General features: G+C 41.4%; 1 protein-coding gene across 2 annotated transcripts; it reads right to left on the bottom strand.

Annotated features, from left to right (window-relative positions):
- Positions 1–6,268: 6,268 nt before the first annotated feature.
- On the bottom strand, positions 6,269–19,577 carry b3galt2 (UDP-Gal:betaGlcNAc beta 1,3-galactosyltransferase, polypeptide 2). 2 transcript variants are annotated; one of them, XM_004567378.4, is made up of 2 exons: positions 18,721–19,577; positions 6,269–8,568 (listed from the first exon to the last, which is right to left on the bottom strand). In XM_004567378.4, the coding sequence occupies exon 2, from the start codon at positions 8,369–8,371 to the stop codon at positions 7,040–7,042; it is 1,332 nt and encodes a 443-aa protein (XP_004567435.1). In that variant the 5' UTR covers positions 8,372–8,568; positions 18,721–19,577; the 3' UTR covers positions 6,269–7,039. The 2 variants fall into 2 exon arrangements, with proteins under 2 accessions (XP_004567435.1, XP_004567436.1); XM_004567379.4 differs by having other exon boundaries at positions 19,410–19,577.
- Between the last annotated feature and the right edge of the window lie 925 nt (positions 19,578–20,502).

Raw genomic sequence — 20,502 nt, 5'->3', positions numbered from 1 at the left:
GAAGTGAAACCCCCCTATGATGTCTTGGAGTCCAGCAAATTTGTACATGTGCTGTACAAAAAGAAAGAAAGAAAAAACCCCATTATCATTAAAATGGTGTTAAGGAAAGCACTGCCCTACAAAAAATACTGTGGCATGTGTCACGTTTGAAACTAGGAACAGCGCCTCAGAGGGAACACATCGGATTGGGTACCAATCTGTTGTGGTAAAGTGAGAACAGAGCATAAAAGAAGAAAATGTTCCTACTCTCAACTATGGTCACCAGCTCTGGGTAGAGACCAAAAGAATGACAATACTAGTTACAGAAATTAGTTTCCTTCTAAGGGTCGCTGCTGAGATAGCACGAGCAGGTCGGTCCTTTGAGAGGAGAGTTGGAGTAGAGCCACTGCTCCTCCACATCCAAAGGAGCCAGTTGAGGTAGTTCTTTGTATCTGAAGGCTCCTGGACACCTTCTGAATGAGGTATTCTGGGTATATCCTATCGTGAGAAGGCCCTGAGACAGACCCAGCACTTGCCAGAGAGAATACATCTCTCAGCTGGCCTGGGAACAACTTGGTGTCACTCGAGGTGAGCTGAAAGAGGTGAGGGAAATTTAGGCTTTTCTGCTCGGACTGCTTCTCCAGTGGCCCAAACTCAGATAAGCTGTAGAAAATGGATAGATGGGTGAGACTTTGACCAAATCTTACAATCAGCTACAGCCAGCATCTGACAGAGGTTCCCTTTTTATCCAATTGGACTGTGAATTATTTCGAATGATTCAATGAAATATTAAAAGCACAAGTCTGCTGGATAAGGATTAGACGGAAACCAACTTTGACACGGGGATATGTGGCTCACCTCACTTTGCTGTTTCATGAAAGAAATCAACTATGACAGAGAGGTGTACAGTCATACTATCACTTCTGTACACTGATGTCCTTACACTCGCACATTTCCACAAAACAGAGGTTTTAAACTTATATGCAGAGCAGGAAACTTGTTAGATTTACATTTAACCCAGTACTACAAGAGGCAGCCCTAATTATTATATATACATCAGTACCGTACTTTTAAACCGCCTGATTTTAACCACATCTTTGCTTCAGGCTCTGCAGACTAACAAAGGAGAAGCAGAAGGCGGAGGTCTGTGTCCTGAGCAATGTGTTTTCAATATTTTGATCATTGTGAAATAAATGTTGATCACTGTTGCTATTTCGACTGGTTGTGTGTGTGTCTAATTTTTGAGGTTTTACAAGAACAGGCAAAGTTTAGTGAATTTACTTTGGAAAATTAGGTTTGGTGCTCAGAGATTTCAGAACGAAAGGGCAGAATATTTAAAAAAAAAAGTGTCTGAACAACTGTAAGTAACTTACCGCATCACACACTGGGGCATTTTGAGCAGCTGGCTTTGAGTGCAGAATCTCTTCAACACATTCCCATTTGTGTTTTACTCTTTCAAGTAAGATCATGCTTTAAAACAAGCTGCACATGGCGATGTGTTTCCTATTTTTAGTTCCAAAGATACATGAGCAATACTTCCCGAGCCCTGACTTGCCCATCCACTCCAAAATCATTAGAGTAGATGTCAATCTCCATCAGCTGCTCAGCCCCAATGGGGTCAGTGTCCTCCTCAGTTATGCTAATTACCTCTAACACCGCACTTAGCTTCTGTGAGCGGAATCATTAGCCACTGCCATTGTGGGTGTTTAATTCTTTCATTACTGAGCTGTATGACATAATTTTACATATAATTGTAATGGTATGTCAATGGAATTCAACTGAGGGGGCACGTTTTGGGATAGATTAAGAACACCGAGGCCCACTTACAAGCTGAAGTCTATCCCAGCTGTTATAGGTCAGGATGTGGGGTATTCTCTGAGCAGAGCTAACACAACAATGGACAACCATTCACACTCACATGCAGTCAATTTAGAATCACTAATTAAACCTACTCATGTTTTGAAATGTGGAAGCTGGAGTACTTGTAGTGAATCCACACACATGGGGAGAACATTATATAACCAAAGTAGGTATTAGTGATCAGCTAGGTATAAATCTGAATGCATGTGCAGGGACTATCAGCCCCACTATGAATGACTGAGAAGGTATAGGATCTGAGTCTGTGACCCCCCTAGAGCAACTGACCTACAACTGTAACAATGTTTTCACCTATCTGGCTGTTGCAAGTATGGATGAGGTGATCCAGGGTTTAAGTTCTTCCCTCAAAATTAAGTTTTCAAACAGTTGTGTGTGTGTGTGTCAGTGTGTCTGTGTGCTTCTGTACAGGATTATCATTAAAATGGCAGGATGCCACAAAGATTGTGTCTTGCAGCGCAGAAACCCACGAAAAAAGTGACGTGGAGCACATAAAAACTGCCTTAGACAGCTAGCCCTCACCGAGAGCGTGCATATTTGTACCTCAGATTTTACATGCGAAATTATCTAATAGTTGCTACGGTCATTTTCTTTAAGTTACTCCCTTTAGAGATCGGCACAGTCACCCAATCTCTACCATGCTCCTCTGTCTCGTAGACCCTCTGCATGTATTTCACTACATCCATGAACCTCCTCTTAGGTCTTAATCTCAGCATTCCTGGCAGTTTCAGTTTTAGGAAAGAAATCCAAGATTTCTTTACTTTAAAAAAATCTTTATGAATAAAAACAAATGTAGATTACTCACTTACCACTCACTGAGAGGTAAAGCTGACGGAGAAAAAACAACTGCTGTTTGCATGATTTGCATATATATCTCCGATGTCATATTTGCATTGTGGAGCAGACTGTTGAAATGCAGCCTTAACAGACTCACTCTGTGTAACTGCTGTGATAACTGTTAAACCAAAGTTGATACGATGGCATAACCCTTTACACGAATGTGTACAGAGCAACAAATAGAGCTGTTGTGTCTTTGCCTGCGGCTCCAGCATCAAATAATTCCTCACTGCTGTGCAGTTTATCTGAGATGAACATCTTGATATTCTCTCCCTCTGCCGTCTTCACCCATTTCAGTTTCCTCCTCCCTAAAGACACTTCAGCTCAGTGATTAGCGGCTTAAAAATATACCATTGTGTGATCTTTCCTCCTTTTTTTTCTTTTACATCACTCTAAACAGAGTCACTCAAATGTGCAGGTGATTAAAACGAGACTGACAGGCGTGCAGAGCAGTCTGTGGAAAGAGAGCAGGAGCTCCAGCTCTCCATTAGTTTAATTAAATTACCTTAATCTGATATAGGCTATTTCAAGTCATCACCCAATTATATATGCTCTTTTTGTTGGTGGCCCTGAGCACTGAAGTGTGTATTTATTTATTGCCTCCCTCCAGCCCAACACACACACACACACCCATAAACACACTCATTTGTGCAAGTCGAAAAGTTCAGTTACATATGGAGTAGCTCTGACAGCCTTCCACTATCATATGCATTCATTTTTAATTAAAATCTACACTTAGGTGTTTCGCTGCAGAATATTTTATGCTCCCCGGAGACACTGAGTATTTCAGGGCTTAATTCATTTCTCCTCGTCACTCAGCCTCGATATTGGATGATGTTTCTACCTTTGCCGAACTTCTGTGAATGTTTTACTTTTCTATTTGGGAGTTAATGCATTTCTCCAAGGTCCACCAAATACAGTATTACCTTTAATGATCATTGATTTTGTGAGTTAAAAAAAAGAAGAAAGGAAGAAAGGAAAGGAGAAAAAAAGCACTCTTTTTGTGTGGTTTAGGATTAGGTTTGTGGATGTGGGATTTTTACGTAACTGTGCAAACACTGGTGGCCATAGATGAGAGCCGGAGCTCCTAAAGTAATAGACATGCAAAAGTGACAGCAAGCACTACTTAGCAGTCATGTTAATGACACAACAGTTAAATATTAAAGTTCATTCTAATGTCTATATAAGAGGAGCTTTCATTTATTCTACCTGCAAGCTTGTTTCAGAAGATGCCAGTTTGATACTTTTATGATGTATGTAAGAGTCTGCTCAGGTATGAGTGATGCAAATTTATGTAAATAGAAAGCTAGCTGCTGGATTACAAGGACACAAACTATGCATTTGTCCTTAACCGGAATAGAAAACACACTGCTCTGAAATGGTATCATGCCACTAGCAGTAATGAGCAAAAAGCAAAACTAGAGAGAAGCCAAGCGTGAGGGGAAAAGGAAGAGCTACCATCTATGGCCAACACCTACAACAACAAAAAAAACCACTTCCTTTTTGTGGGTTGCTTTTCTGCTTCGTCTCCTGTGCAGCTGTTGTCATTGGCATCAAAGCAGGTGAAATGGATTCACAATACTTTTTGCTTCCGAGCTGAGCAAATTGTCCCTGAACTTTAATTGGAATTGTGTTATACTGTGATGACCGAGTGCTCCCTTAATTCTTTTGATCGGTGCAGTATAGGAAAAATTGTCTGTCCGTTTGTGCATCCGCTTGGAAGTACTAACCCAACTTTAACCCAAAGTTAGTTCATTTTACTTTTCTCCAAAAATCTAACAGGGCTAGCACCTACAGCCTATGCCTCAGAGGGTTAACACCATCTTTGAATGTGAATGTGTGTGTGAATGGGTGGATGACTGGATGTGTAAAGCGCTTTGGGGTCCTTAGGGACTAGTAAAGCGCTATACAAATACAGGCCATTTACCATTTCTTTGTACATTTTCACGTAAAATGTTTAAGTGAATACTGCACCCATAAATTCACTCATATATTTTGAACATGTCTTAAAGGAAGCATTTTCTAAGAAGTGAGACTGAAGTTAACATCATCACACGGTCATCAAAAAGTTAATATTAATAGTGTTTTAGTTCTAGAAATCGCAGTTAAGATTTTCATTAGGAGTGACCAGGATCGACAAGATTAGATTTGGACACAGGGAGGAGGGGGCAGAGGATATATTGGAAAAAAGCTGTTGACGATGAAGCTGGCAGCTAGAGATGGATGCAGATAATCCACTGTGGTGACCTCTAATGGGAGCAGCTGAAAGATGTTCGAGCAGTTGCATTTACCCTCAGAAAATTTTGTGAATTGTGTATATTTGTGAAGATTACCTTGCTCCACAAAACATGAAACTACTGTGAACTTTTTTTTATCCCTTTCGTGATTCCTGCAGCAGTCTATTAGCAAGTTCATCATCATCTCCTGTTGTTTTCAGCTAATTAGTTAGCTGTTCTCTATAGCAATTTGTTTATTGCAGTGACAAACCGGTGACAATGCCTATGTTTTAACACTTCCATATTAGTGTTAATAACTATACTCTTTGGCTGCTAGCTAGCTGTTGTAGCTAGCTCCTGGTTTCAAAATGATATCAGTCATATCAGCAAAACAGTTATTAATGTATGCATTACATCGTATATTGATCCTTGTGATTGATTTAACACTGAAATGCAACCAGTCCACTTTTAATACTTAATATTTTCTAAATGAAAATTCAGATGAGCTGAATAGCAGTAAACTGTAATGCTAAATGATTTCTCTACATATCATTTGCTTCTAAGAGCAGGCATAAACAGATGGTGACAACCTGAATCATTGTTCCCTATGACATATGATGCAATATTTCTATTCTGATGAAATTTGAAAATACCCCCCCATCCAGAAGTGTGGTGGCTGTGAAAGATCAAATGCACTGCAGCTTAAGAAAGCATTTTTGGGAAGACATTAATGGGATGGAACGGCTGCAGTAGTAACTGTGCACTGAGACTCTTCAAAAAAAATAAAGGATTCATTGCTGTGAGGAAGAAAAAGATGCAACCTAATGTACATTTTAATCTCAAGATTCACACATACATGTTTGCTATTAGCCATTTACTGTCGCTTGTGATTTCCAAAACAGTTTCATCACGTTATTGTCTCCCCAGAAACACGTTCCTTGGGTTTGGTGAATTTTTTTTTCTCGTAAGCTTTTGTGGCATTTCATTAATTTCGCTTGTGTGTTTTTTTCCATATGGTTTTCTTTGCTTTTAACTATTTTTCATGTGGTGTTTTGAGTTGCTGTGCATTTGAACAACTTTCACCGCCACTGTACATAAGGTACAGGGCTTATTGCATGGTTTGTGTGGACAAAGTGTGAAGCACAGGACATTGCAGTGAATAGATGTCCGCCCGATTGGATACATATGAGGGAAATTTAGTTATTTCTATTAGCAGAAATGTGTTCCATCCATTCGGTACTCTTTTTGATGCCAAGGCTCACTGTAGCTCCTCTGCTAACGTCCGGTGGTCCACACCACTTTACGTTCGACAGCTTAGGAAGAACCCCCGACAAAACAGACACACACTGCTGCACACAAAGTGATTTTGGAACGTTTATTCGTTAACAGATTCATTGCACATTTGCTGAAGTGCAGAGTCATAGTCAATGTAAAGCTTTAAAAAATACAATCTCAGTCATCTCTGATGTGATTCTGGGTGCGTTCATGTCGATCGTTTTAAATAAAATACAGTATATGACAGATAAACCTTCTCTTTAGGGTGGTAGTCATCGATAGATCTGGAAAGTAAACACTGAGAAACAGGGCAGCATAACTGGTCAACGTCAAAGGTTCATATCATTCATTCATATTTAGGTAGTATAACTTTTTGACATAGTACATGTACATTTCCCTTTGTCTTTGTAAACACACTTGTGTCTTAATGTTTTTCTTTTTTTTTCTTTTGTTTTTTTTGTGTATTCGTAGAATGTGACATACAGTACTACCCTTTAGAGAAGAGCATAAATTACCACCTTTCTGTTGGCACCTGAATTATCATAAACACCGCTCTTGAGCTGCAGCTTTTTTTTCTTTTTCTTTTTTTTTAGCACGCTCCATTTCACACAGAAATGTCCCCCATTCTCCCTTTTGGAAATAGCTCAATAGATTTACAATACATATTTTTTTCATTTTTTGATTAAAAAAATAGTTTGAATCAACTGTACACAATACCAAAAACAATGTGCTTATCCCCATAAGGTATAGTGCTGAGAGTTCAACATGCCCTTCACCATCTGTAGTTACACTGAACTCTTCTATCCTTCCTACCTTTCTTCTTTTTTTTTTAAGATGGGGTGTAATCGCAGGATCCATCACGGAGGCCTCTCTCCGTGGAACTTCCGGTGTCTGTGCCTGCCGCTCTTTTCCTTGGCCATGTTGATACAGGCGTTGTGCTTGTTGCTTTGCAAGTGGTTCCAATACTTGATGAGTTCATTGGGTTGGAACTGATGGGATGTGATGAGGTGGCTGTACTTACAACTGGAGTAAGACACACGCCAGTGGTTGAAAAGGAACTCGTTGGGAGGGGGTGCTGGTTCAATGCGCAGCTTCGCCAGGCAGATTCCCACGTAAACATCCTCCAGGTGCAGCCTGCGTATGCTGAGCGAGGCCTGGTAGATCAGCTCGGCCATGTCCCCTGAGAACACGTACCCCGTGCCTGAGCAGAATATCGGGTAGCGCTCGCTTGGATACACCTCTGGTGGCATGTACCACTTGCTGTCTTTGTTTCGGTTTGGTGCATAGCCCCTCATCAGGTAGCCAGTGAAATACCTCTGCCTCGGAGGCATCTCAGGTTTCAGCAGCTTCTGGATGAGATATTCTGTATTGACAAACATGTCACTATCTGTCTTCATCACGTAGGAAGCATGTGGGCAATAGGTAGCTACCCAGTTCATGCCCATCAGAGTTTTGATGGTCAGGTTGTAGTAAGTGTCCTGATAGTCCTGTTGAATGATATCGTGGTAAACGCGGCTCTCTTCCTCGATTCTGCTCTGAAGGAGGGTGTCCGAACTCTTTCCTGTGCCGAGCAGGAAAAGACAGACAAACCCCAGGCCCATCGCCACGCTCTCGTTTCCCCATGTCTGGCGGATTGCATTGCGGGCATTGGCCTGTCCTGGCTCAGCAGCTATGAGCAGGATGAGAAAGGGTGTGCTGTCTCTGCACTTGAAGGGCTCGTTCAGGATGTATCGATAGGGCTGGGCGCTAAGCCTCCCGCCAACACCCATCTCCTTCTCTAGCGTGTTGTTAGTACTCATCGAGTCCCCGAGCCCCATTACACCCATTCTGGCTCCTCCACCTCCTCCTCCCCCCACGACTGCTGCCTCTCCTGCTGCCCCCTCACCCTGCTGAGAGCTGAGGTTGAGGAGAGGTTTTGGTGCAACATTCCCTGTTTCCCTCCAAAGGCCCCTCAGGGAGTTGCTCTGGTTCGCCTCTCCCTTGGGGCTTCGAAGGCCCCTGACAGTGTAGGCAAGCGGGTTTTCGCGAGGCCCGCTGTGCCCTGGCAGCCAGTCTTGGTGGCTGAAAAATAAGAAAACGGCGAAGAGCAGGGCCAGTGAGACGAGCCCGGCCACGTGGGTCCGAAAGAGGGAGCGCTTGACGGTCCAGGTCATCTTGATGGGACAGCAGTGCCGCCGTCTCCACTGCATGATGCAGGTCGGGGTCGCAGGAGGCTGTTGCTGCTGCTCGAGAATGGGCGGCGGCGGTCACATACAGTCACCGTAAACATGTGGTTGTCAACAATCAGAGGGTTATCTGAGCTGACAGACAGGTTGGAGTTAGCCTCCTGGTGGAGTCAGGGGAATGTCTGAACCCCCTCCGATGCAGCTTAGAGCAGGGTTAAAATCTGAAAAGAGAAAAAAAGGAGACTGAGAAAACAGCTTTGGAAGCAGCCCAAAAGCACCTCCTATTCACTGGCACAGAGCCACATGTTAGTTGTCTGAATTGCAGGTGTGGTTTTTATTGTGGGAAAGAACTGAACCTAATTATTAATTGTGCTTTGTTTTTCTCATGGCTTGTTTTGACACGCTCGAGTGACTTTGACTAAAAAACCCTCAGTTAGAGCTTTCTGTGGATGGAGGGTCCAATATGGCAAATGGCTCTCTCGGTAAGCTGACTTAACAGTTCAAAAGGAAGTAGCTGATTCACCGTGAGCACTGTTGTATCTTTGATTGGACAGGGACGAACAACACGGCAGGGCCTGGATGCTGCTCTGAAAATTATGCATACAGTGCATCTGTATGGTTGAAAAACAAGCACTCCCAGTTGTGTCTAGTTGCTGATATACAGAACACATCCCGAATAATTCTATCTCATGGTTTACACAACTGACGGCCATAAATTTGCACAGTGACAGAAAATAAAGGGAATCAGGAATTCATCTCATGGTTAAACCCAGTTAAAATAGTCAAGACTGGTGGAAGCTACATTTTGGGCTGGCAGATTGGTGGTAGGCATGGTGAGATGGTGGTTTCTTTTTTTCTTTGCATGTCATTACTCAGTTTAATGCCTGGGGCAAACTATAAATTGCAGGTTTGGCCCAACGCGGTGCCAGCAAACGCTACCCTGAGCCGCATGGGCAAGCAAGTGTCATCAGCCCCCCGCAGCGCGTCAACAGCTAGGGAGGAGATGCATCTGTCAAAGTGAGTTTTCAGGGTCCAGCAGGCAGCGGTGCCTAAGCCTGAGCCAGCCTCTGGTGATAACAGCCATCACCAGCCATTCACCTTCTACCTCCAGCTTATCAATGCTGCCTACTGTCTAGCTGCAATCACCCAGGCTGCTTGAGGTTGGAACATGGAGACGTACAGTATAAGGAGAGGACAGATAAGGAAACAGGCAAACAGTGTGGACAAAAATCTACGTGATTATGTGTGCTGTCCAACAGGACGTTGTGCACAAAGAGAGACATAATGGTGAATGCGCAGAATGCAACTGACAGACAAGCCACTTAGAAAACTCTATGCCAGGGGTGACAAATTCAAGGTCCGCTGGCCAGAATCGGCCTGGGAAAGCCTCAAATCTGACTGTTTTGTTAATTCTGTGAATTAACAAAAAGTTTAAAGTATTTGTAATTACAGGAAAGTCTAGGCAAGGACAACCCAGAACTACTTCTGTTATTTTTACACATTTATTTCCAATACTGACATATTGTTCATTTACTACAGCAGCCTTTCTTTGTCATATACAAAAAACCAAGACATAAAGTTGAAAATGTCCATCTTTTTTCGCTATATTAAGATATTTCACAGATTAAATGTGTAATTAAAGGGCTTTACACTGACTGACACTTAAGATCAGAGTACGCTGTATGTGGTTCGTGATCTAAAATGAGCCTGGCTCTGTAAACGCACTGTTCTGAAGCAGGATTTACCTAAAAAGATTGTGGTATACACGCACCAGCTCAGCGAGTCACCAAGGCAAACAGTCAGCTTGCACAAAAAAAGCATTTACTATGCAATATAGTCAATCACATGGATAGCAAACAGCACACATGCAATCATTTTTGTTGGGATCACTGACAGACAAACCCAGAATATAATGCCGACAAGATTTAATGATACACACAGCAAATACGCTACACACATAATCAGATCTGTGTACACACACAGACAAAAGATGCATGTGCACATCACACATAATTATATTCACACTTGACGCAAACATCATCACTGCTGTCCACGTTGACTAACACACACACACACACTCATGCTGGCAGTACACATCACTAGAGAAAACAGAATATGCCAGCAGAAACTTGGAGGTTGTACTAGACTCTGGCGAATATTAATGTAGCAGCAGTGTAGCAGTCTAGAATCCCCTTTTGCTTCCTGTGTGTGTTAATTTACTGCCTGCCTGCATTGCCTTTCTTGCTTGTTTGCTTGCTTTTTAATAATTTGAGATACGAAACAATGGAGCAATAATTTTTGCAAATGCAACATGCCAGCTTGCTATGAGAGAGTGTTTTTTTTCTAAATCTAAACTTGCAATTTTCAGTTTCCTGCTATGTTTGCTCATTCATCATGACAACTGACAAGGAACACGATAACCTTTTCAGGCGAGTGTGCTTACCCAGCGCAAGCAATTACAGGAGAATGAGAGAGGCCAGGGCCGGCTTTGTTTTAAAGGTTAACGTACTTTACATCGAAGCACATCCAGCGCTTGAGAGATTTCTGCTGTCAGCTAAATGAGCATGTAGTTCCATGAGCTCTGATGAAGAGTCCACACACAGAGGCGCATACACATAAAAATAAACATGTACGCACGGGTACACACGCGAAATCTGACATCTACCCCACCCACGCGCTTACAACCCTCAATGGATTTCTGACGTTGTTTTGGATCTAAATGCCAATTTCACCAGGAGATCAGGCACCCATTTTTAATTTTTACCAGTGCAATTTAATCTGCCAATGCCTTTCCTCATTAATTCATTTTCTTCGCTCCCATCAATGTCCCTTCTATATAAGCCAATTAGTTACACTAGTGCTAATTAAAGCCCCAGCGTTTCAGCAGCGGTCAATAGTCAGAATGACGCCTCGGGGAGTGGCACTTTGGTAACATACTAAGCATACATTGTAGTGCCTTTTCTCTCAGCCTTAAAATCAGCAGGAAGAAACTCCCAATGTTCACACACCAATCACCACGGTTTGCTTTCTTTCTTTCTATGCCTGCATAAGCAGCCTAGACTGCTTTTGCCTGAACATGTTGTGAGACGCATGCAAAACAAGCTTTGCCGATGTCAATGAAGATATGACCTTCATTTGATGAAAAAAAATGCACTTTGTGATAGTGACACATTTTCTTGAGGAAAACGGCTCACAGAGCGGCTGCTCACTGAAGTTAGAGGTTAAATTCTGCTTCACTGGAACCGGTCCGACTGATTATGTGGTTCATTTGACATTCCTGTTTCCTCCAATAACACCAGCCTTGAAGCAACCACTACATTTATGATTTATTTTAATGCTAAACTAGTGTTACGCCATACTGCCTTCATTGGAGTAACGAAAGCTCAGGCATCTCTAAAAAGAACCATCAAAGGCTAAACAACATCGACAAACAAATCCTGAGTGTTGTGGTTGAATGAGATATAACTTGTATGGAAAAACTAGTCTTGTGAAACAATGTTCTTTGGACAGAGAAGACCAAACTAGAGATGTCTGGGCATAATGCACAGGGCTGCGTTTGGCAAAAACCAAAAACAACAAATCGGCACAAACACCTCATTCCAACTTGCAAGCACAGTGGTGGAGGGGTGACATGGCTTATTTTGAAGCCACGGGAACTGGGCACCTTGCATTCAATGAATCTAACACGAACTAGTCTGTAGACGAAAGTAGATCAGCTACAGCTTGACTGAAACTGGTTCATGCAACAAGACAGTGGTCCCAAGCATACCAGCAAGCCTATAACAGAATGGCTGAAAAATAGCCCCCCCTCCGAGTTGCAATACCCAGAAAAAGTCCACAAATGATATGGCAAGAGCTTAGGTCACCTGTGCATTTAGAATGCCTGTAAACATAAGTGAACTGAACCTAAATTGTAAAGAAGAACGGGTTGTACAGAAAATGACAACTTCAAGTTATTGCTGGTAAAGGTGCTTCTAAAAGCTACTGAATCATGAGGTGTACTTAGTTTTCACAGGGCTGCAGAGTCCAGTGAAAACGTTTTTCACAACACTATATATACATCATAAAGCTGTGAAATTTATGGTTTTCAGGGTCTTTATCATTAACTCGGTTTCCCTGGGTCTTTTCCCGTGTTGTAGTTGTGTGTCTTATTTTGAAAGAAATATTTGCACGTTATTCTATATATTCTCCTTCCTTCCTTGTCTTTCCCCTCCTTCCCCAATCAGTCGAAGCAGGTTACTAAAACCCCTCACTTAACCTTTTTCTACCAGAAGTCTTTTCCTGTTAACTTCCTCTCAACTGTGACCAAGAGTTATCATTCTCACATTCTTTGTTCTGTTTAATACCATAGGGTGATGACTGCGACTGTACAAATGAGTGCTACTGTATACACATAAACTGAGGGTAACTGCAACTGAGTAACTTATTCTAAAACATTTGAAAATTGAAGTGGCAAAAATGTTGAAATACTTTTGTCTTACTTAGTTTCAGTAATGCTCAATTGTACCTGAATGGCAAAAGACACTCAAAATAATTAATCCTCAAATTACTTCCATTTCCTGTCCTGTAACTGAATTGCCTCATCGCTTAAGCTTTAACTCCATAAAGTCAGTACTATTTTAACTGCAGTTCTTTTTGACTGAACTAAATTAGACGAATCAAACGTCAGGTAGATATGCAAATTACATAGATGTTTTTTCACAGCTCTTACCTTATTGCTGAAGTAACAGCTGTTAGAAAAAATTTGAAATCATAAAAAATATGTTGAGGAAATAACGTGTCCGGCAGCTATGACTTCTGTTTTCAATTTTCGTGGAGAACGGTCTATTAATGTCTATTGTCTATTCAACATCCAATCCAGGCTCATTTTGGTCTATTTAACCTAAGTTATGTAGAACAGCTTAGAGCAATGCACTCCATGGAAACATAACTAAATATAGCCAGGTTGACAGTGACTACCTATTTTGTATATCTGAGGTGGAGTCAAAAACCATACCTGCTCAACAAACAAGGAATGCAGCTTTGCAACGCTCACTGTGTTTTAGCTGTCGAGCAAACTCACTACTCATGGATGTTCTTCATAACAACTGAGTCACACATGGCAAATCCACCTCAGCTTTTAATACTTTTTTCTCCTTTTTAAATTTATTTTCTAATGAAGTCACCATTTAAAATGCTGACACGTAATATGATCTCCTCAATCATGGACCTTCATCTATAAAGCCCTCCTTTTGGCATCAAGTTTGAAAATACCATCAGTAAAGTATCCAGCACATTCAGGTCTCCTTTGCATAATTGGTTTTCCCTGCGTCAGTAGCACGCACTGGGCTCTCCAAATCACAGACAAACAGTATCCCACAGTTGTTTATGTTTTTGAACCCATTTTGCACAGAGAGGCATTTTTTGAAAATTGTATTGATAGCAATGTTGAATATTATTACACAGGAAACAAACAACTACACGTAAAATAATTACACCGTGGCGCCTCTGCCTTTCTAAATGGAGGGACGGTAGCTGTGTGTGTGTATGTAAGTGTGTAAAAGTTTGGGAACCACTGTGACATAATCCATTCCTCACTTCTGTTCAGCAGCACTCCACTTCAAGAACCTGTCATTTCATTCTCAGCCTTTTGTTTACCATCTGATTGCAGTGAATAGTTCAACATGTAAATCCAAGAATACTAGTAACTTGAGATCAGGGGTGGTGGTCATCCCTATTCTAATTTCCACACTGTTGTTCTATTTCTGAATGGCCAGCTGGCAGCTTTACTTTGGTTATATTTACTAAAGTGAAAAGCAGGGTTTTCATAATCTTAAGAAAACTGCATTTCTTTAAATAAAAATTATTAAAATAAATTGCGTCTTAACTAGTGATGAACCAAAAACTAGTTTCAAGCTCAAACTTTTCTTTACAAAAAAACCCTGACGGCCAAGATCTTTTTGTTGTTGTCTTTTTTCACATTTTTGCCAAGAAAACAAATTAATCTATCCATCTAGTAGATTTTAGGTTGCTTTGATCAACTTCAAATTATTTTAATTCATCCTTTACTTTATACTATGGCAGGCATTGATCTATCCCTTTGTTAAATCTGATGTCATTAGCCATTTCCCAGTCCAATGCTGCTTCAGTTTTCCAAATCAATCAAACTCTGAGCCACCACTCAGAGAGAAAGATCTTTTCAGCCATAATAAAATGATCACTGCGGCTGTTCTCCCAGATATTACAGTTAAGTTTACATTCAAGGGTTCAGCCGAGTTGGACGTTAACAGGAAGCTATCTCATTGGTTTCTAACTAAAGATGAGATACCAGGTTCTGACCAAAGTATGTCTAAAATACTAAACAGAAAACACATTAGCTGTGACATTTAAAGGGTTAGTCAAGCTGGGCCAACTTACATACAATGATGTGCCACATGGTGGCTAGCTACATAGCTATGTTTAGGCTAATATAAATACATTAGCACAGGGATGATAAGAAGTTTTTTCCCAAAAGCTTATATCAGCTGTCTCTAATGGGCCATCATGTGGAAAACTTCAGCCAAGAGATGAACCAACCTCAACACCAGGCTGATCACTAATATGTTTCTATGGTGGGCTGTGCAGCAAATGAAAAGCAAGTGAATAAAAAACCTGAAGAGACTAAGAATTCAATCCAGTTCAGTTAAGGTTTATTTAGGTAGCACGAAATCAGAATAGCACTCCCGTCAAGGTACGTTCTACTGTGAGGTAAAAACCCTGCAGTTCTGGAGAAAAATGGCAACAATCAATGTCTCTCCTATGAGCAAGCACTTTGCAATAGTGGTGAGGAAAAACTCCCTTTTAACAAGAAGACACGTCCTGTAGAACCAGGCTCTGAGAGGGGAAGCCACCTGCCACCATCAGTTGGTGGTTAGGGGAAGGAGAAAAGAAATAAAGAGAAGAGAAAAATGACAGAATAGCAAAACCTCGAAAAATAGACTTAACCTCCTAAGACCCGAACTCTTCCACGGCATGCATTTTTAATTATTCTTTGATATTTGGGCTGATTGGGACCTGATGAATGTAAAAACAAACAATTACCAGATTTTTTTTAACCTAATTTTTGTTTCTAATCAAAATAAGAGCCACAAATGAGGATATTCGTTTAAAATTTTGATAGAACAGTAGCAGTATAATGTCCTCGTAAGTGGATATCAGGCCCTTGTAGAGCAAAATTTAGTATTTTGGTCTAAATAACCCAAAATGCGATGTCCACATATGTGGACGCCAGGTCCTAGGAGGTTAAGAAGCAAAAAGACACTTTCACTTACTCTGCAGTAACAGCTGTTACGTGGAATATCTGGAAAGGAAGAATCTCCACCAACTGACTTGTTGCGCCAGTGGCATCCTGTTACAGTAACACACTCAAATTCAGTGAGTACTTTAGAACAACAATTTATTTGTAGAAGGCAAGAGTGCATGTTGTAGAACTGAATCTAGATGTGCAAATACATTTATGAATTCTATTCAAATTCCATTTGTTTGACAGTCTACCAAAAAATCTTTCCAAGGACTATCAGTCAACTGCACATCTACAGTAACCTTGGATGGAAATCACAGTGTCACCAAAATAAAGGTCAGAGAAAGATTAAAAACAGACACACACACAGAGAGACACACACACACACACACACACACACACACACACACACACACAATAAAATAAACTAAAACAGAATAAAATAAAAGTGCTATATGGACTATCCTTCAGCTATAGAACAAAGTTTAATATACTGAAACAGACACTGAAATAAAAAATAGTTTGAGTTTTAAATGAAACCATCTTCAGGTTACTGCTTTTCATATCCCCTTTAATATGCTGCTTCTTCTCAACACATCTGTCTGAGTCTAATCTGCTAGTATACAAATAAAAAATAAATAATAATAATTTGTAAAATTCATGTAATTCATGTGATACAATTTTTTAATTTCGACACTGGATTAAAGAGCCGGCACACAGTGTATGCTGCTCCTTGATTTCACTGTTTTCTTTTGTCTCTGTCTATAAATCCAAGTGTCCTCTGTCAGTAACGCTTTACTCAAAAACAAACATTCCTGTGATATATTTAGTTACGTGGACGAGTCGTTTTATCTGTAGAATATTGATAAGGTCAAAACCCAAATACAAAAGAAGGAAATTTGGCATTTGTTGTACTTTTACAGGTTTAAAAATAAAACCGCCTTGTATCTTTACCCCCGCCAAAAGTAAAAGATTGTCATGATGTTTTAAATAATCCACAGACTTGCCGTCCAAGAACTAAAGAAAAAGGATAATTTTCAGACCCTTTGAAAACGTTGTTTGCTGTCTGACTCAGCCTGGAAAGGGCCGGCAGGATAGGGAGGGCTGAGTTCTTGCTAAGTGTTGAACAGACGAGACACTCTGGATGGCCAGCTGCGTTTTATTTTTTTTAATATCCTTCATGACTAGAGCCTGGTCAAATGTGGGCCAGGCCACTTGAGCCCTTCCAACACACGACATAGCCATATCTGATCCTTATCAGGTCAGCTGACCCAAATTACAAACTTTTCTGGTATCTAATCAAGAAGTGTTATTCATATTCTGGTTTTAAGATAGCCATTTCTTTAAACTGACTTTGATTAATCAAATAACTGATAAATACTGTAATATAAATGTTTTTTTGTTGCAAAAAAATGTTTCATAACAAGATAAATTGTTAATGTTTACAACTTCCCCCAAACTGCTGGTAGTTCTCTCAGGCAAACAACTGAAAATAAAACACTGTGCTGTTAGGAAGTGGTGCAAATAATTCACTGAAAATGACTCGCTAGCACACGAATCTTTACCTGACATATTTTACCATGCAAACAAAAGTAGGGGCAACAAACAAATATCAGATGTTACTTACGTCATTTTCTAGTAAATGTATAAATTCAGCAGAAAGCAGGACCTCAGACTCTGCTCTCTCTTTCAATCATCTCCATCATTTTCCCCATAACTGCCTTGATCCTTTGCTCATACCGAGGCTGCTGGTTTGTGGTTGGCTCTGAGCTCTGGGTTTGCTTTAGTCACTTTTCCTTTGTTAGCTTTTTTTTAAAACAACCATGTTTAAGCGTCTGTTTGTTGCTACAGACGGTTTACTTTTATGAATCTTTGTCTTTTGCTCACAGTGAGGAACTTCCACACTAACGTAACCTCAGCTTGTGGCTGCGAGTGTGGAAATCGGCCGATTCTGACCAATGCATCACATTAAACAGATTCTCTTTAGATGTTTCAAAGCTGATTGGATTAAAAAAAAAGTGATTTAAAAAAATGGATTATTTTCAAACATACATCAGCGTTCTGAACTCCACAGATGTAATCCAATTTCGTGTAAACTGAACCTTTACCACATACACTGTAGACAGTAAACATTTAGACTCGCTTGGTCTTTAAATAGCTTTAGGTCTGAGTAATGGCAGTGACAACAGAAAGTGTTGAGCAGCCTTTGGACTTTGACTTGGACTCCCGACCTTTTAGGAAATCAAGCTTTGGCATCCAGGACCCACCGCAGCTGTAAATATTATGCTACAGCATCGCACTTCTCTAAGCGAGTGACAGACACAGAAAGTGTTATCCACTTCCGTTAATTGTGCTATCTGAAAACTATTACTGCTGTATTTACCTCTCACAGTCCTAACACCCTGCACATGTTCTCTTCCCTTGGACTCTTTTTGAGGACTCGGTTCAGACGCCACTGTAATAAATTATAAGGGGGTTTGAAAATTAGACCCTATTAAAGTTTCATAGTCTGGTGGTCAGAGTGAACACCCTGACGGGGGAGGTTAGCCTTTTTTTCCCTCTCCGTCGCAGCATTTAGCAGATATCCCCCAACTATGCACGGTCTTTAGTGCCCAAAAACACTCAGGCAGCTCGACATGATGAAGTGGATAAAAAAAACCCTGTTAATTGAACTGGATCGATGGAAAGTCCCTGGCCTTGCATCTTGGCAGGTTTACAGAGGGATTTCCTAAACTTGATTTTTATGGAGACTAATACAGCATGCACTACTGACCCCTTTTGCTGACACTGTGCCTCCAGGAATGTCACACAAAAACCAGGCAAGTGGACAACATTCATTTTTAGGGGAAGAAATAATAGTGGAATTTAAATAAGTGGTCCTCTGGTACACCTTCCCCGTGGTATGGGGGGGGAGAGGGGCTTCTGGAAAGTATCTGAGACGAGATGCATGATGTTGGGACAAAGGTGTGTGGAGAAATTGATTGATGGCTAGATTGGTACTCGTCAAGGCTGCTGGGGAAGAAAGGTGGATGTAATGGAGGGGAGAGGAGGGCGGGGAAGGCTAAATGAATAATGAGGATGTGGGGGGACCGATGAGACGTGCAGGGCTGCCTACCTCCTCCTCCTCATGCTGCTGCCGCTGCGGTAGCTGATGGGGCTGCGGTCGGCTGAGGGAGAGCAGGGACCCCGGTGCCTGCACTCGCCATCACCGTCTCTCAGGACTGGAAACAATCTGGGCTTTAGTTCCCTTCCCCCTGTTTTTCTAATCGCACTGACACCTTCAATGCGTAAGGTCCCTCCTCCTCGTTCTCATCCCCACAAGCTCAACAAACCTGCGGGTTTTGGTTCTCCTCCTGCTGCGACTCCCCCTCTCCTTCCTCTCCTGTCTTGCGCCTTGTGCCCGCTCTACACTGCTGCCCTCTACTTCATTTACGTATCCCCTCACCTTTCTGTTTCTGCGTTGTTTTCTGATTTTATCCAAGTTTGGCCCGCTGCTCAGATGTGTTATTTCATGTCAGAATGAAAGCAAGAACACCACAGCATCCCCGCCCCACAAGGCTATCGGGGAGCCCGCTGAAAAGCGACAGAGCAGCAGGAGTACGGCTGGTACTTCACGATGCTCGGAAAGCTGGTGTTAGGCAGAAGGGGAGTAATAAAAATGAGCAGAATAGGAAAAAATATATATATAATCTTCCATATATAAGTCCAATCACAGCCAAAACATGTTCCCCGAGTCCTGGAGTGGGAAACGGAAACAACAACTCATCTACCTTCACCTCCCTGCTTCGGGTTTTCAGTCCGCACCTTCTTGTTTTTTCCTTCTCCTGTGCTCCGTCTCAGAGCGACCCCGGTCGGATTCCTCAGCCGGGCGAGGTACCTACTGGCCCGGGGAAGCTGGCTGTCAGACACCGCTACACTGACAGAACTCTCCCACGTCACCGCATTCTTAGCGGAGCATCTCACGTGACCCACTTCAGTCACTCATGCTACCTTCAAGGATCGTGGGTGAAAAAATGTCCTCCCTGTATTCTCCCTCTCCCTCTCTCTCTCTCTCTCTCTCTCTCTTTTTCTCACACACACACACACACACACACACACACACACACACACACACACACACACACACACACACACACACACTCTGCGTTCCAGCAAACACTCTTACAATTAAAACTTAATCAAGCCATGCTGCATTCATATTGTTATTTGACAATTTAGGGGACAGTTTTCTTCATCTTTCAGTTTGAGGGTATAATCAAACTGATAACTGAAGATTTTAGAAACTTTATTTTCATCTTGCCACACAGTGGAAATGCTGTAGACATGTTATGGCAATAATGTTTTATCTTTTAATGAGGCAGGTGTTTTGGCTGTAATTAAATGGCTGAACTAAGCCATTGTTTGCTGAAGCCCCAATCGTGATGCCTCAAGGCCATTATTATGGCCTTTGTTATCTTTGTGTTTTGAAATAGATTGTGATAAGTGATATGGGTTGAAGAATGATTGTAACAGATGTGCTATGGAGCCGATGGTCCTAAACTCATAAACTGATGATCATAAAATATAGAGGTAGACAAATTAACCCCATTGGTTGGTGAAGTCCATTGTTGAGCGTAAAGAGGAGCATTTTCGCTTGTCCTTTGAAACTGGACATGCTGATGACTGATAATCCAAGAGACAGAGCAGACTTGGTGTGTTGTGATGTACTTGGTAGGATCTTTCTAAAAGCATGCCTTCCTTTTTTGACCTTTTAACTCAAATATTTTATACAAAAAGACTTAAGAGTAGGGAAAGAGTGAATAAAATCTGTTTACAGAGGCCACAGATTAATGGAGTTTAGGCCCACTTTAGTTTGATTTAGAAAATAAATTTACAACACGCAAGACATAACCAGCAA

Source organism: Maylandia zebra, linkage group LG17 (genome assembly GCF_041146795.1).
Source record: "Maylandia zebra isolate NMK-2024a linkage group LG17, Mzebra_GT3a, whole genome shotgun sequence".
In the NCBI taxonomy this organism is placed as follows: Eukaryota; Metazoa; Chordata; class Actinopteri; order Cichliformes; family Cichlidae; genus Maylandia; species Maylandia zebra.
The sequence above is the reverse complement of the archived record's forward strand: the minus strand, read 5'-3'. Positions and strand labels throughout refer to the sequence as shown.